A 15,538-nucleotide genomic window follows, 5' to 3' on the forward strand; every position below is an offset into this window, starting at 1 on the left:
AAAACGGGGACACCTGGGCTTCAGCACCCCCCTGCGCAACTGGCTGCTAGACTTCCTCACCGACAGACCTCAGTCAGTCCGGATCGGACAACACACCTCCGATGTCATCACCCTCAGCACAGGCTCCCCTCAGGGCTGCGTCCTGAGCACTCTGCTGTTCACTCTGATGACACACGACTGCGCCCCCAGGTTCGCCACCAACCACATTGTGAAGTTCGCGGACGACACAACGGTGGTGGGCCTCATCAGAGACGACAACGACCTGGACTACAGAGAGGAGGTGGAGCAGCTGGTGGACTGGTGCAGAGACAACAGCCTGATCCTGAACGTTGACAAGATGAAGGAGATCATCGTCGACTTCAGGAAGAACCGGCCCAGCCACGCTCCACTGCTCATCAACAGCTCGGCTGTGGAGGTGGTCAGCAGCACTAAATTCCTGGGGGTGCACATCACTAACGACCTCAGCTGGACTGTGAACACCACGTCTCTGGTCAAGAGGGCACAGAAACGCTTGTATTTCCTGCGGAGGATGAGAAGAGCACACCTGCCCCCCCCCCATCCTCAAGACATTCTACAGAAGCACCATAGAGAGCATTCTGACCAGCTGCCTCTCTGTGTGGTGTGGAGGCTGCAGCGCCTCCGACTGGAAGAACGTGAGGAGAGTGGTGCGGACAGCAGAAAGGATCATCGGGGCCCCCCTTCCCTCCATTCAGGACATTTCATCCCAGCGCTGCATGTCCCGAGGCCCAAACATCATCAGTGACCCCTCACACCCCCACCATGGACTGTTCTCCCTGCTGCCCTCTGGAAAGAGGTTCCGCAGCATCCGGTGCAGGTCCACCAGGTTCCGAAACAGCTTTTTCCCACTTGCCATCAGACTGCTGAACTCTTAACTGGACTGCACTCAAAATCTGGTCTCCACTTCATACCTTGCACATATACAGAGCTAAATAACTTCTATTTTACTGTCATTCCTGCACTTTATATTTTATATTTATATTTACATTTATATTCCGGAGTAACCTCAATCATTGGAACCTCAAAACATTGTCCTGAGCCATATGCAACGAAATTTCGTTCTGTATACACCCTGTGCATTCAAAATGACAATAAAGTCAGTCTAAGTCTAAGTCTACATGGAGGAGGCTAACGCTAGCTCCCTGACCTCTGAAGCTAACCTCCTGGAAGCTATCCAAGCCTTGAAAACTCACTTTACCAGGCAACTACGGGAGATTATAACTTCAAATCAAGAAATTAAAGACACAGTTGGAGTATTCCTGGAGAGGTTTACCTCTGCAGAATCCCGCATTAGCAACCTGGAGGACGGCGTCGCCTCGTTAACAGGCAAAGAAGCGACCATACAAAAGAAAACCCAGGATCTCGCTTTGAAGGTGGACGAGCTTGAAAACAGAAGATCCAACCTGAGACTCGTGGGTTTACCCGAGAAGACAGAGCAAGGGGACATCGCTGCTTTTCTGCAGACCTGGCTGATGGAGGTCCTGGGGCGGGACGCGTTTCCATCCCCCCCATTATCGAGCGGGCCCACAGGCTGCAGGGCCAGAGAGCTCCAGGCCGCCCGCCACGCGTGATCATCGTGAAATAACTAAACTATCAAGACAAGATGAGGGTGATGACTGCAGCCCGTCTGAAAGGAAAGGTGATGTACAACGGCGGCCATGTGATGTTCTTCCCTGCTATCCGCGGATGTGGTGAAACAACGGAAACAAAACGACCGGGTGAAACAACAACTCCGTAATCTGAATATAAACTTTGGACTGATATTCCCATCAAAGATGAGGATTTTCCACCGCGGTAAAAGCTTCCTCTTCCACACGCCAACGGAGGTGGAGAAATTTATACGGGAAACAAAACAAACTGACGGGTAACCACATTTACACGCTAGATGGCGCCAGCGAGGTTTAATAAGGATCAATACTCCAATTGATCGGTGATCCTGGACAATACACATTTCCACTAAGTCTCCCCCTCTTAGCAGTGGGGAACAAGTTTTAGATACCATGGTCGGGGTTCGCAGTTTAAGGTTGAAGTGTGAGTTGTTTAAGTAAACGTTTTTTCTGCTGCTGTTGTTCTGGGATCAGTAGCAAAGCCAAGTCACAGAATAGAGGGGAAGGGGAGGTGGAGATTCCCACTGGTGGGAAATCTCAGGAAAGTCTTTTGTGTTTGTAAATGTTCAGTGTTCTCAAGGTGCAATGTTCTTCAAGTTGTACATTTCAAGTTCCTACAGTTGAGACAAAAAACAGAAAGAGATGATAAATGGACATTAAGCAGATGAGTACTGAGTCCATTGTTGATGTGATCTCCTGGAATGTAAGTGTTAGAAAAATTATCCTCCTGTTCATTTACTTATGAGTTTATTTTACAAGTTATGTTTTCATATTATTCTTTTATATTATTACTCTCATTTTCATATTATATTATATTATTACTCTCACATTATTCTTTCTTTTGTAGAACTTTATTAATCTTTTGTAGTATATTATTAACTTTTCTTAGGATGTTTGCCTGGAAGCTAAAAACGCTAAACATTCATGTGTTATTAGTTCCATATGTCATTGATTAGTTGTGGTCAGTTACATGCCCTTGTAAGGGCATGTCCATAGGCGGTTCCAGAATGTAAAGACGGTTGGTCAATTCTCTGTGTGAAGAAGCCCAACCTCCTTTTTCTATACAATAAAGAGAAATGCAAAGAAAGATCTAGCAGAATTGAGTCCAGACAGTGTTTGACAGCGATTCGTCGCGTCTGCTCTCAATTCTCCTGTTCTGCAGAAGAGAAAAGAAAACTAATCTCTGTCTCTGGCTGATTCTTTGCAGGTTAGGATAAAATAAACCTATCAGTAAGAGGCCTTAGGAAATTGATCAAACTCAAAAAAGTAATGAATAGACTTAAACAATACCATCCAAAAGTGGTTTTTATCCAAGAAACACATTTACTTACAAACTAAGTTGCACGTCTAAGAAGAAGATGGACAGGTCAAGTATTTTCCAGCTCATTTTCTCCACATGCTGGGGGCGTGGCAATTCTTCTTCATAAATCTTTACCTATATGTATAAAAAGGACCATCATAGATCCTGCTGGGAGATTCATAATAATCCAAGCCTCACTGATGAACCAGAACTTAATTTTGGTTAACCTGTATGGTCCTAATATAGATGACCCTGATTTCTACAATAATTTGTTTCTCTCTATTACAGCTTTACACGGTGATGTGATCTTTGGTGGAGATTTTAACTGTACTTTAGATCCTAATCTCGACCGATCATCGGGTTTAGATTTGTCCCACCCTAAAAGTAGACGGGTTATACAACATTTTATGTCTGAACTAAACTTAAGAGATATATGGAGAGTACAGAATCCAACAAAGAAAGAATATTCTTGCCACTCAACTACCCATAATAGCTATAGCTATAGATTATTTCCTAATTTCAAACTCCTTGGTTACCAGAATTAAAAGTTGTGCCTACAAAAGCATATTGATCTCCAAACACTCACTATGCATGCTTAAATTTTCACCCTTAATTGCGTTTAGACATAATCCTATTTGGTGATTAAAACCCCACTGGTTGCAAATACCCACATTTCTGAACTATATTGAGATAAATATTAATGATTACTTCAGCCTTAATAAATCTGAGACTACAGCATCTATTAGATGGGAAACCTTTAAGGCTTTTATATGGGGTCAGATGATAAGGTACACAAAAAATAAAGCTAATAAAATATCATGGAGATGCTAAAACTTGAAGAACAAATAAAAGAGACTGAGCTGGAGATAAATCTAAAGGGTTCTAAAGAAAAGCAACAAGAACTTCAAATATTGAGAGCAAAATATGACAAACTATCTACTAACAAAGCTTCATCAGAGATATTCAGATTGAAACAATCCTACTACAATCAGGGAGAGAAGGCAGGAAAACTTCTAGCGTGGCTCATTAAAGCTTTGCAGAATGAGAGGGCAATAAATGAAATTACAACTGCAAATGAAAACACTACTGATCCTCAAAAAATTAATGATCTCCTTAAAGATTATTACTCAAAATTATATACGTCTAAAGGGCACAAACCACAAGCATCACTTGACTCCTTTCTTAATTGTGTAAACATCCCCACACTTAGTGAAACAGCTAAATCAGAACTGGATATGCCAATATCTATAGATGAACTCTCAAATGCAATAGATAAATTAAAATCAGGAAAATCACCTGGTCCAGATGGGATTCCTCTGGACCTATATAAAATATTTAAAAACAAATTATTGCAGCCCCTGTATAATATGCTATTGGAAAGTTATACCATTAAAGAATTACCTCCTTCCTTGTGAAATGCGATCATAACAGTTCTACCTAAACCTGGGAAATCTCCCACTAGATGTGAATCTTTCTGACTAATCTCACTTATAAACTCTGATGCCAAAATAATATCTAAACGTCTAGCAATCAGGCTTGAGAAATTTTTACCATCCCTTTCTGACCCTGATCAGAACGGATTCATAAAGGGGCGGCAAGTTCACCACGGTATCCGTCATGTTCTGAATATAATTCATGCTAAATATGAACATCCTGATACAGCTTTGCTTTCACTTGATGCAGAAAAAGCATTGGATAGAGTGGAACATAATTATCTCTACAAAGTTCTCTCTCAATTCGGTTTTGGTAGTTATTTCATAAACTGGATTAAAATACTTTATAATAAACCCTCTGCCTCAGTTATAACTAATAACATTGTATCTAAATCATTTAATCTAGGTAGGGGACACGTCAAGGCTGTCCCCTCTCACCCTCCTCTTTGTTCTGGGAATTGAGCCACTGGCTATTGCCATAAGGAAAAATCAAAACATACATGGTGTCAGAATAAAAAATATTGAATCTAAAATTGGACTATTTGCCGAAGATTTAATGTTGTCCAATCTAAATTGCTCAATCCCCCAACTACTTAAAACTATCAATGAGTTTAGTTATATTTCCGGTTATAAACTTAACAAATCTAAATCCGTCATCCTATTTTTATATCAGGCTGAAAGAAACAATCCTCCAATTCACACAACATTTCAGGTGGCAAAAGACAGCCTTACTTACTTAGGCATAAAAATTACTCCAAACATAGATGATCTGGTTCAGGCAAATTACACGCCGGTGGTTAATTCAATAATGGAATCACTTGATAGATGGTCTACCTTACCTATATCTATGACTGGCCGTATAAATATTCTCAAAATCAACGCTCTCCCTAAATTCCGATATCTTTTCCAGGCTATCCCTCTTAATTCTCCCAACAGTTTTTTTTACAAAAAGTCAAACCATCCTAAATAACTTCATTTGGAACAGCAGACGAGCCAGATTATGTTTATCATTATTATATCTTCCATATGACAGAGGAGGGCTAGGTGTGCCAAATTTCAAGTGGTATTATTGGGCAGCTCAGCTCTCTAGTGGATCCTGCTGGTTTTCAGCAACTGATCTGTCGTGGGTAAATATAGAAAATATAAATACCACTCCCTTATCCCTAAATTCATATCTATACTCAGGGAAATGCAAAGAGTTATTAAAAAATACTTCCAACCCATTTGTTAAAAACACTATCTGAGTATGGTATGATGTACATAAATTCAAAATGAAATACCAACACTATCCCAATTCTCCCTGATCTGGGGCAACATGACATTTGAACCAGGTAGGAAAGACATGGGTTTTAAAACATGGTATGCTAAAGTTTATGCAAAATTTCAGATTTATTTGATAAAGGGATTATGATGATTTTTGAAGATTTGAAACAGAAATTTGACATTCCAACTAAACATTTTTTTAAGTTTATGCAAATCAGAAGTTTTGTCTTGGGTACTCAAAAGTCTCTACAATTACCTAGTCTTACTTCTATAGAATAATTGGCAACAAATTACCATTTGAAGAAGGACCTAATATCCTGCTTTTATAACATCATCAGAGACAGAATCCCAGACATCCTCACAACACAAAAGACTGGCCTGGTGTGAAGACTTGAAATGTAATATATCAGTAGAGGAATGGCAGAGGGCCTGTCTGAAGGCACAGACACAATCTATTAATACTCAATTTAAGTCAATCCAATACAAATGATTGATGAGAACATATGTTACTCCAACATTACTAAATAAATTTAATTCCAACATTCTGGATACATGTGCTAAATGTGGAGATAAAGACAAATTGATTCACTGCCTTTGGGAAAGTCCTGAGATTCAGAATATTTGGAAGGAGGTTTTGGATAAAATTTCACTATCGTCGGTACCAAACTTAATCCCTGTCCTGGTTGTGTATCTTAGGGATTTTTCCCACTCAAACTCAAATAAGCAAGGTTGATCAAAAGTCCATAATTTACTGTTTGGTGCAGGCCAAATATAGTACAGCCAGTCCTGAAAATCTGTAACCAAAATCTGTAATCTGTAAAAACTTGGATGTGTAAATTATCAAGATCTCTTGCCTTGGAGAAACTCACCTTTATGATTAAGGGTAAAAACTGTGTGTTCAAAAAGAAATGGGGAAAATTTTTGCTATTATTGGAAAATATAAATACTCATAATGATGATTGACTGAATGTACTCTAGTTAATTTTGCTTATGTTTTTATTCTTATAGTGGCTATAAGTCTATTATCCTCATGTTAATACCAAATTTACTCACTGGCTCGAAAAATGTATGAAACTAAAACACTGATGTCGGGATGCCTAGAACCAGGGAGGAAGTTGCCATCACCTCATACCTAGCTTGTGGACTGAGATTAAATCTCTTGGACTAAGTCTCAACATACACCCTGAGATAATAAACTTAAAGTACTCTGTCTCACTGCAATCAACTGTTTGTCACCTTGAATGTTTAAGTTGATAATGTCTTTTCTTTTAATTTTGTTAGGGGTTTTGTGCACTTGTGAGTTACTTGTCTGTGTCTCTTTTGGAATGTAAAAGACAATAAACAGATTTTGGAGAAAAAAATGTTTCCCAGCAGACTGACTAAAGACATTTCTCCCTCTTCCTCCTCTATCAGACCTTCTCTGCTCCTGCAGCAGGTTCCTCCATACCTGAGAGCTTCCAGTCTCCAGTGTGGATCCTTCAGTCCAGCCGACAGCAGCTTCACTCCTGAGTCTCCTGGATGATTGTAGCTCAGGTCCAACTCTTTCAGATGGGAGGGGTTGGAGGTCAGAGCTGAGGCCAGAGAAGCACAGCCTTCCTCTGAGACCAAACAGCCTGATAAGCTGCAGACACACAATTCATCACATGATGAGAACATTGAGGTAGAACCCAAGGTCTGAACTGATCGCTGGCGGATGGATGGATGGATTTGTAACATGTGGAATAAATAAGAAAGCCAAGCAACTGCTGGGATCTGTAATAATGTTTCTTTTTGCTCCTAAGATGCAGCAATTTGTCAAGTGCCCAGAGTTACCTGAGAGTTTCCAGGTTGCAGTTTGGACTCTTCAGTCCAGCAGAGAGAAGCTTCACTCCTGAATCCTGCAGGTTGTTGTTACTCAGGTCCAGTTCTCTGAGACTGGAGGACTGAGAGCTGAGAACTGAGGACAGAGCTTCACAGCTTCTCTCTGAGAGGTTACAGCCACTCAGTCTGAGGAGATAAAGAGAAAATCTATTATTAAACAAATGATGAAAATTTATGTTTTTTCAAATCATCATCACTTTGCTTGGACAGAGAAGGAACTATCTTATTTTACACACATTCATGCTGCCATTTGTTGTGAATTGGTAAATTCCATAGTTAGTCCTCCAGCCTTAAAGTTTAGGACTACAGGCAAAAAGGAGGATGGAGAGATAATTACAAGACAAAGAACTAAATTAACCCAGTTTCAATTTTAACATGAAGAGGAGTAGTTTTGCTGCTGGGATATGAAACAATATGTCCAGCTTTGCAGAAGGAAATCTGTTTCACTTTTGCACATCTCCTTCCTCCCCACCAGTGGAACACTTTGAAGAAACAATGCACCAATATATAAACTGAAACATGAAAATATATTTACCTCATAATTAGCAGATTCCTATCGATAAAAAATACAGTAACAATCTGTGTCCTTACAGAACTTTGTTGGAGGCTTTAACCACTGGCAGCAGCCTCAGAAGAACCTCCTCTGAAGCAGAGTATTTCTTCAGGTCAAACACATCCAGATCTTTTCCTGATGACACTAAGATGAAACCCAGAGCTGACCACTGAGCAGGAGACAGTTTATCTGTGGAGAGACTTCCTGAACTCAGAGACTGTTGTATCTCCTCCACTAGAGAACGATCATTCAGTTCATTCAGACAGTGGAACAGATTGATGCTTTTCTCTGCAGACACATTCTCATTGATCTTCTCCTTGATGTACTGAACTGTTTTCTGATTGGTCTGTGAGCTACTTCCTGTCTCTGTCAGCAGACCTTGAAGGAGTCTCTGATTGGTCTGCAGTGAAAGTCCCAGGAGGAAGCGGAGGAACAAGTCCAGGTGTCCATTTGGACTCTGTAAGGCCTGGTCAACAGCTCTCTGATGGAGAGACTTTAGGTCAGATTTATTAAGTAATGAAGATTTCTTAGATATTTGTGTTTCTTTCATCACGTCAGAACCAGAGTTGATAAAGGTCAGATGAACATGAAGAGCAGCCAGAAACTCCTGAACACTCAGATGGACGAAGCAGAACACCTTGTCCTGGTACAGACCTCTCTCCTCTTTAAAGATCTGTGTGAACACTCCTGAGTACACTGAGGCTGCTCTGATATCGATGCCACACTCTGTCAGGTCTGATTCATAGAAGATCAGGTTTCCTTTCTGCAGCTGATTAAAAGCCAGTTTTCCCAGAGACTCAATCATCTTCCTGCTCTCTGGACTCCAGTGTGGATCTGTTTCAGCTCCTCCATCATACTTGACCTTCTTCACTTTGGTCTGAACCACCAGGAAGTGGATGTACATCTCAGTCAGGGTGCTGGGAAGCTCTCCTCCCTCTCTGGTCTCCAACACATCCTCCAGAACTGTAGCAGTGATCCAGCAGAAGACTGGGATGTGGCACATGATGTGGAGGCTTCGTGATGTCTTCATGTGGGAGATGATCCTGCTGGCCTGCTCCTCATCTATGAATCTCTTCCTGAAGTACTCCTCCTTCTGTGGGTCATTGAACCCTCTGACCTCTGTTACCATGCCAACACACTGAGGAGGGGTCTGATTGGCTGCTGCAGGTCGTGTGGTTATCCAGAGGAGAGCAGAGGGAAGCAGTTTCCCCCTGATGAGGTTTGCCAGCAGAACGTCCACTGAGGTGGACTCTGTAGCATCAGTCAGGATCTCCTTGTTGTGGAAGTCCAGAGGAAGTCGACTCTCATCCAGGCCATCAAAGATGAACAGAACCTGGAAGTGTTCAAAGCTGCAGATTTCTTTGGTTTCACTAAAGAAATGATGAACAAGTTCCACCAAACTGAACTTTTTCTCCTTCAGCACATTCAGCTCTCTGAACGTAAATGGAAATATGAACTGGATGTTCTGGTGGGCTTTGTCTTCAGCCCAGTCCAGAGTGAACTTCTGTGTTAGGACTGTTTTCCCAATGCCAGCCACTCCCTTTGTCATCACTGTTCTGATTGGTTGATCTCTTCCAGGTGGGACTTTAAAGATGTCTTCTTGTCTGATTGTTGTTTCTGGTCTGTGTGGTTTCCTGGATGCTGTTTCAATCTGTCTGACCTCATGTTCATCATTGACCTCTCCAGTCCCTCCCTCTGTGATGTAGAGCTCTGTGTAGATCTGGTTCAGAAGGGTTGGACTTCCTGCTTTAGCAATCCCCTCAAACACAGACTGGAACTTCTTCTTCAGACCAGATTTAAGTTGATGTTGACAAACTGCAGCAAGACATTCTAAAATAAGACATAAAGTACAATTAAGAACAAGATAAAATCATATTCTCAAGATGTTTTGCATAAATATGATTCCATCTCTTCAAATTTCAGTATATGTCTGATTTATCCATCAGGTTAAACCTTTGTAGAAATCCTCTTACTGCTCTCCAGACGGTCAGCCAGCTCCTCCTGCTTCATCCTCCTCAGGAAGTTCAGTGTGATCTTCATCACTGCCTCTCTGCTGATCCTCCTCTGCTCTTCATCCTCACCTTCCAACACCTCATCAGCATCTCTCTGACTCTCTGAGCATTCTGGGTCATTTGGACTCAGAATCTTATGGATCTTCTTCAGCTCATTCTTCAGAAAAGTGACAATGTTGTCCTCCAGCGTCTGGAATAGAATAATAGATGAAAGAAACTTGAGACTGAAATCATGGAGCCAAACACCAGATGGATGTTTGACAGACTGACAGTCCTCTGGTCTACAAAGTGCAGCATGGAGATGACTGTGAACAGAACACTTGAAAAAGTTGTTCATATACAGACCATAAATATGGAGTCCAGCTGTGTTTGATGCTGCTGGGCAGATGGACAACTGGGAACCTCTGAGCTCTGCTGGTCCACTCTGTGGAGGAACCAGGAACAATTAGGAAGTCAGGAAATATTCATCCAGCAGTATTCAGAGATGAAATCACCAAGACTTTCACATTAAATGTACTTGAAGCAGAAAAACAGAGCATAGTATGAACAAAATGGAGTGAAGTTAAAAAGAGGAAGATGAACTACAAGGATGAAGAGCAGTAACACCAAAATCACCTAGAAGACATTTTAAAAGGTTGATGCTGAACTTGAACGTCAAACTGTCCAAACTGTCATTAGATCTGATGCTGGTGGAGACAGTTTCCCAGAGCTTGGGGACAGTGGAAGTGAAGGCTCTGTCCACACAGGTTCTACAGGACAGTGTGGGACATCCATCAGGTTCTGATGACTAGATCTGAGGTGATGTGGACATGGAGGAGGTTTGAGATATGTGGGTGTGTGTCCATGTGGGGTCCTCTTCTGGATGTTATAGAGAGGATTTTAAAATGGATCCTGTCGATCCTTGGAAGCCAGTGAGATCATATTATATCTGTCCACACAGAGACAATCAGAAGGTAAAGGTCCATGATGTAATATCTGGATGTGAGCAGTGAACCAGGTGAACTAAGTAGTTATAAAGATTTAATACTCCTGCTGATCCCATTAAGAACCAGCAGAACCTCTGATGGTCCACATCAGCTCAGTTTGGTTGAGATCCAGCAGATCTCACCAACCACATCATGAAGCTTTCCTTCCCTGCTGAACTGCTCTCACAATGCACACAGGAACCAAGTCCTGATGGACCAGACTGGCTTTACCAGGTATTTCCCAGTGGAAATGTGTTCCACTGTTAGTCTGACATGGAGCCAGGAAGCAGCAGAACATCATCATCATCAACATCCCAGAGATAAAGATATGAAGGTGTTTTCATGAGAACAGATCAGCTGATTTCTGTAAATAATGGATCAAACCTCTCTGTAAATATAACTGGAAACATCTGAGTTCTTACTGGTTCAGTTTCCATAGTTACAGCAATTACATACAGCTCACCTCTCTGATGATGGAGGTCCAGGAGATTTAAAGTCAATGGGATGATCCATTGAACCGTCGCTCCTAAACGACACACAGCTGGGTTCTGATTCTTCTTGTGTGAAAATCTGATGGATTCTGCTAAAAAAAGAAACTCATTAAAATCTTTCCTTTGAGTTTTGCTTTGAACATATTTTTAATGTGGTTCATTGTAAAATAAAGAGCTGTGAGACACAACAGAACCAAACAAATTGTCATCTTTATGTTCTAAATGATTCCTATCAGAACCGGTCCAATCCTCCAACATGTTCCTGATCATTGATCCTCCTGAATAATGTCCAGCCTTCTTTAAAGAGACTTCTTTAAAGATCATCCAGCCTTCTTTAAAGAGCAGAAAGATTTGTTTCTGAGACCAACATGTTGGTTTGAAATGACTGAGAGAAGTTTGGTGATCTTAGTGTTGAGCTCTGACATGGAGAAGAACCAGGAATCATTTCCACTCTGACCATCCAAGAGGATCTGATGGAGCTTCAATCAGAACTGAATGTTAAGTTAGAGAACATGTCGTTCTGAATGCGATTCACAGGAGACATTATTTAGTTTTACTGTAGAAATGTTTGATAATACACCGTGTTGGATGATGTTTGAATCTCAGAGATGCAACTAGAATCATAAAATTAATTCATAGAAACTTTTTCTTTCAGCATTAATCTGTGTTTAATCGGACTTAGAGACTAATCCAAATATAAACGTAGAAATTAAATTTACTTCTGCCTTTGTGTTTCTGTGCTAATATTAATATTTGGTTAGATAAATGAATCTGTTTCATTTGGAAAAATTAAGTTGATGAAAATGCATTTAAATGTTTGTGGGTCAAAGGTCATGTCAACATGATAGTTTCTGTGTCTTGATTGAAAAGTGAGTTCATTATGGGTCATTTTTGTCCCCGTTATTCATCAGCAGTAATTGGGTGATTCTCTGAATTCGATACATTTTGGCGTCTCAGATTACTTAAAAATATACCACAATAATTGTGTTTTTGATCATTGCATCTATTGAAGGACTCTTTAAACCTCCAGGAAAATATGTCTCCCCACCTTATTCATGAAATCCCAAACAGTATTAAGAATTTCTTTGTTACTTAAGTTGCTTTAAATTCAACCCCATAACAGGACAATTTCATTCCTCTGTGAGTAAAACTCTAACATAATTAAACTAATTCTTCCAGTTCCTTTTAGATGACCTGTCCCTTGATATTAATGTATATCTTATATGATTCTGAATTATAATAATTAGACTGATAAGTAGAATATGGCAACTTGATGTAAAAGCTCTTTTCATAAATCAGAAAAATATACTTTAAAATAAACATTAAATCAGGCTTTTTTATGTTTTTTAATCATTCTTTAAACTTTGCATACAGTCCAACAAATATTAATCTAATATTTGCTGTTATTATGAAAAAAACTCATAATAATGTATCAAGTAACAGTTGAACCCATTGTAACAGATGACCAGACTGTAACGGGGTTGAAGATTTTTACTAAAAGTTGCCATAAGTCCACATTAGCTGGGTTATGGAGCAACATATGATATGATGAAAACAAGAATTAATATGTTTCAAAGACCATTCTTTACTTTTTCCCAAATAACAATAATTATCATTTACATGCCTAAAGGTGTTGAAAGGTTGAGCTTGACAATGACGATGTTTGGATAAAAAATAATCAAATATCAGTAAGAAACTATATTAACACTAAGATCTCTTTACAGTGTGAGCGGGAAAAAACTTAAGTGATGTCACTTCCAGGATGCTGAGGAAATTGGACTGAACCATTATTTATAAAAAGGAGGGATTGGTCTGCTGTTACAGGGTTAAACAAAACTGGAGGGACATGATTAAAAAGTGATATTTTATAAATAATTCATGTATTTTTCTCATATTTCTTTTATTTAGATTAAAGTATATCTAAAAATGTTTAAAATTGTACAAATAAGGGTGTGCTGTGGTGGCACAGGGGTTAAGCACGACCCACATATAGAGGTCTTAGTCCTCGACGTGACTGTCGCAGGTTCGATTCCTGGCCTGGTGACCTTTGCCGCATGTCTTCCCCCTTCTCTCATTACCCTCTTTCCTGTCAAATAAAGGTCACTAGAGCCAATAAAATCTTTAAAAAAAAATTTGTACAAATAAGTTGCAGTTCCTGGTTAGTTTCATTTGTTTTATATTCAGTGAAAAATTAACATTGGTCAGTGGGGACATGCTCATTTGGCTGATCTCTACGCTTCAACCAACCATCAAATGTTTCAAAACATGATTTTTAAAATATATTTGTATGTTATATTACCAAGACACATGGATATTTCCATTACTTGATTTTTCTCAAAAAATCTGGGTTGCATTATATGAAAATATTTGAGATAAACCTGTGAGACACAAAATGCACCGAATTCAGAGAATGACCCAGTTGCTTATTTATGATGTCAGTTAGAGACCATCTGGTTCTGAAAGATATCCACATGAGATATTTTTTATCTTAACTGTGGAAATGGTTAATAATCCACTATGTTGGATGATGTTTGAACCACAGAGATGAAACTTTAATCATAAAATTAATTCATAAAGCCTTTTTCTTTCAGCATTACTCTGTCTGGAAAATAAATTACATTTAGATTTAGAGAACAACCCAAATATCAATCTAGAAATTAAATTCACTTCTGCCTTTTGTGTTTGTGTGTTAAATTAATATTGGATGGTCATAATAATAGATATAAACTGAACAGTAACAGCAGTTAGAAACAGCTCACCTCTCTGATGGTGGAGATCCAGGAGATTTAAAGTCAATGACCTCACGCTTTGACCAGTCACTCTTAAAGGACACACAGCTGGGTTCTGGTTCTGGTTCTGGTTTGAGTCTCTGATGGATCCTGACAGAAACATGATGATTAAAACTTAATCAGCAAAGAGGAGCAGCAGCAGCTTCATCACCACGTCTGTTCTGGCCTGATATAGTGAACGCTGTGTGAAAAGGGCTGTGGACAGTTAGAGATGGTGACCTCACCTCTGACCTTTGCTCTGGCTCTCATCTTCCCCACACAGAGTGGTTTTAGAGGGAGGGACTCCCTCCTCTCTGTCCTCACACTGATCCATGCTGCTGAATTCACATCAGCTCACACACACTTTCTACCTTCACCTGCAGAGGAAACACACATCATTCATCTGCACATCAACTCTGATCATCCTTTACATCATTAGAGCTGGAAAAAGATCAGCTGCTCCTCCTCTGATTGGCTCTTCTTCTCTGCTTCATATCAGTGTCAGGTGAATGCAGTCAGACAGGAAGCTGCCATCAGCTGCTGCACTTCTACTATCAGTCCACTAGATGGTGGCCCTGAGGTGAAAACCACTTCACCACATTCAAAAACGCTACAACATTAACAAAATGGAAAGGGTTTGTCCCAGTAGGAGACCTGAGAAATCACTGATTGGACGACAGCGCTTTTGAACCGGACGTTATCTCTTGATAACTTCCGGTCGGCTCGTTGTTGTGATGCTCTATAGTGTCCGCCATATTGAAAGTGGCTTATCTGCCAGCAAGCTAATACAATTAAATGGACCGAACTTCGTAAAGTTCTGTTCTACAAAGTATTTTAAGGTAATGAATGCCACTGACACAATCTCTCACACACTATTATATATATAGGAATGACAAAAAAAACTAAGTGCAACGTTTCAAACTTTTTGATGTGATTATTTAATTGTTTTGAGGCACAATAATTACATTTGATACAGCTGATTCTGTTAAATTATTTTTATTGATGAACACACACACACACACACACCTTAACAGTGATGTATTCGTGAACATATTAACATAATTCCATAATTCAATGTGCATTTGCTATTTGAAGATATGAATAAAAAACGTAACTTCATTAACATTTTAGGCATTTTATTGTAAAGACAAACTTTGATAATAGTTGTCAAACTTTAGCTACATATTTTTACTTTAAAAAATATTTATATGATATAATGTATTATATTATTTATATAGTGTAATATGTCAAATGTGCTGTCAATAGCA

The 15,538-nt window shown here is 39.8% G+C and overlaps 1 protein-coding gene across 1 annotated transcript; it reads right to left on the minus strand.

The window, feature by feature from the left end:
- Positions 1-8,053: 8,053 nt before the first annotated feature.
- On the minus strand, positions 8,054-14,556 carry LOC116724504 (NLR family CARD domain-containing protein 3-like). Its single transcript, XM_032570244.1, has 6 exons — positions 14,516-14,556; positions 14,262-14,381; positions 11,475-11,591; positions 10,392-10,470; positions 10,008-10,236; positions 8,054-9,864 (listed from the first exon to the last, which is right to left on the minus strand). The coding sequence occupies exons 3-6, from the start codon at positions 11,522-11,524 to the stop codon at positions 8,069-8,071; spliced, it is 2,154 nt and encodes a 717-aa protein (XP_032426135.1). The 5' UTR covers positions 11,525-11,591; positions 14,262-14,381; positions 14,516-14,556; the 3' UTR covers positions 8,054-8,068.
- Positions 14,557-15,538: the final 982 nt, after the last annotated feature.

Source organism: Xiphophorus hellerii, chromosome 8 (genome assembly GCF_003331165.1).
Source record: "Xiphophorus hellerii strain 12219 chromosome 8, Xiphophorus_hellerii-4.1, whole genome shotgun sequence".
Taxonomy (NCBI): Eukaryota; Metazoa; Chordata; class Actinopteri; order Cyprinodontiformes; family Poeciliidae; genus Xiphophorus; species Xiphophorus hellerii.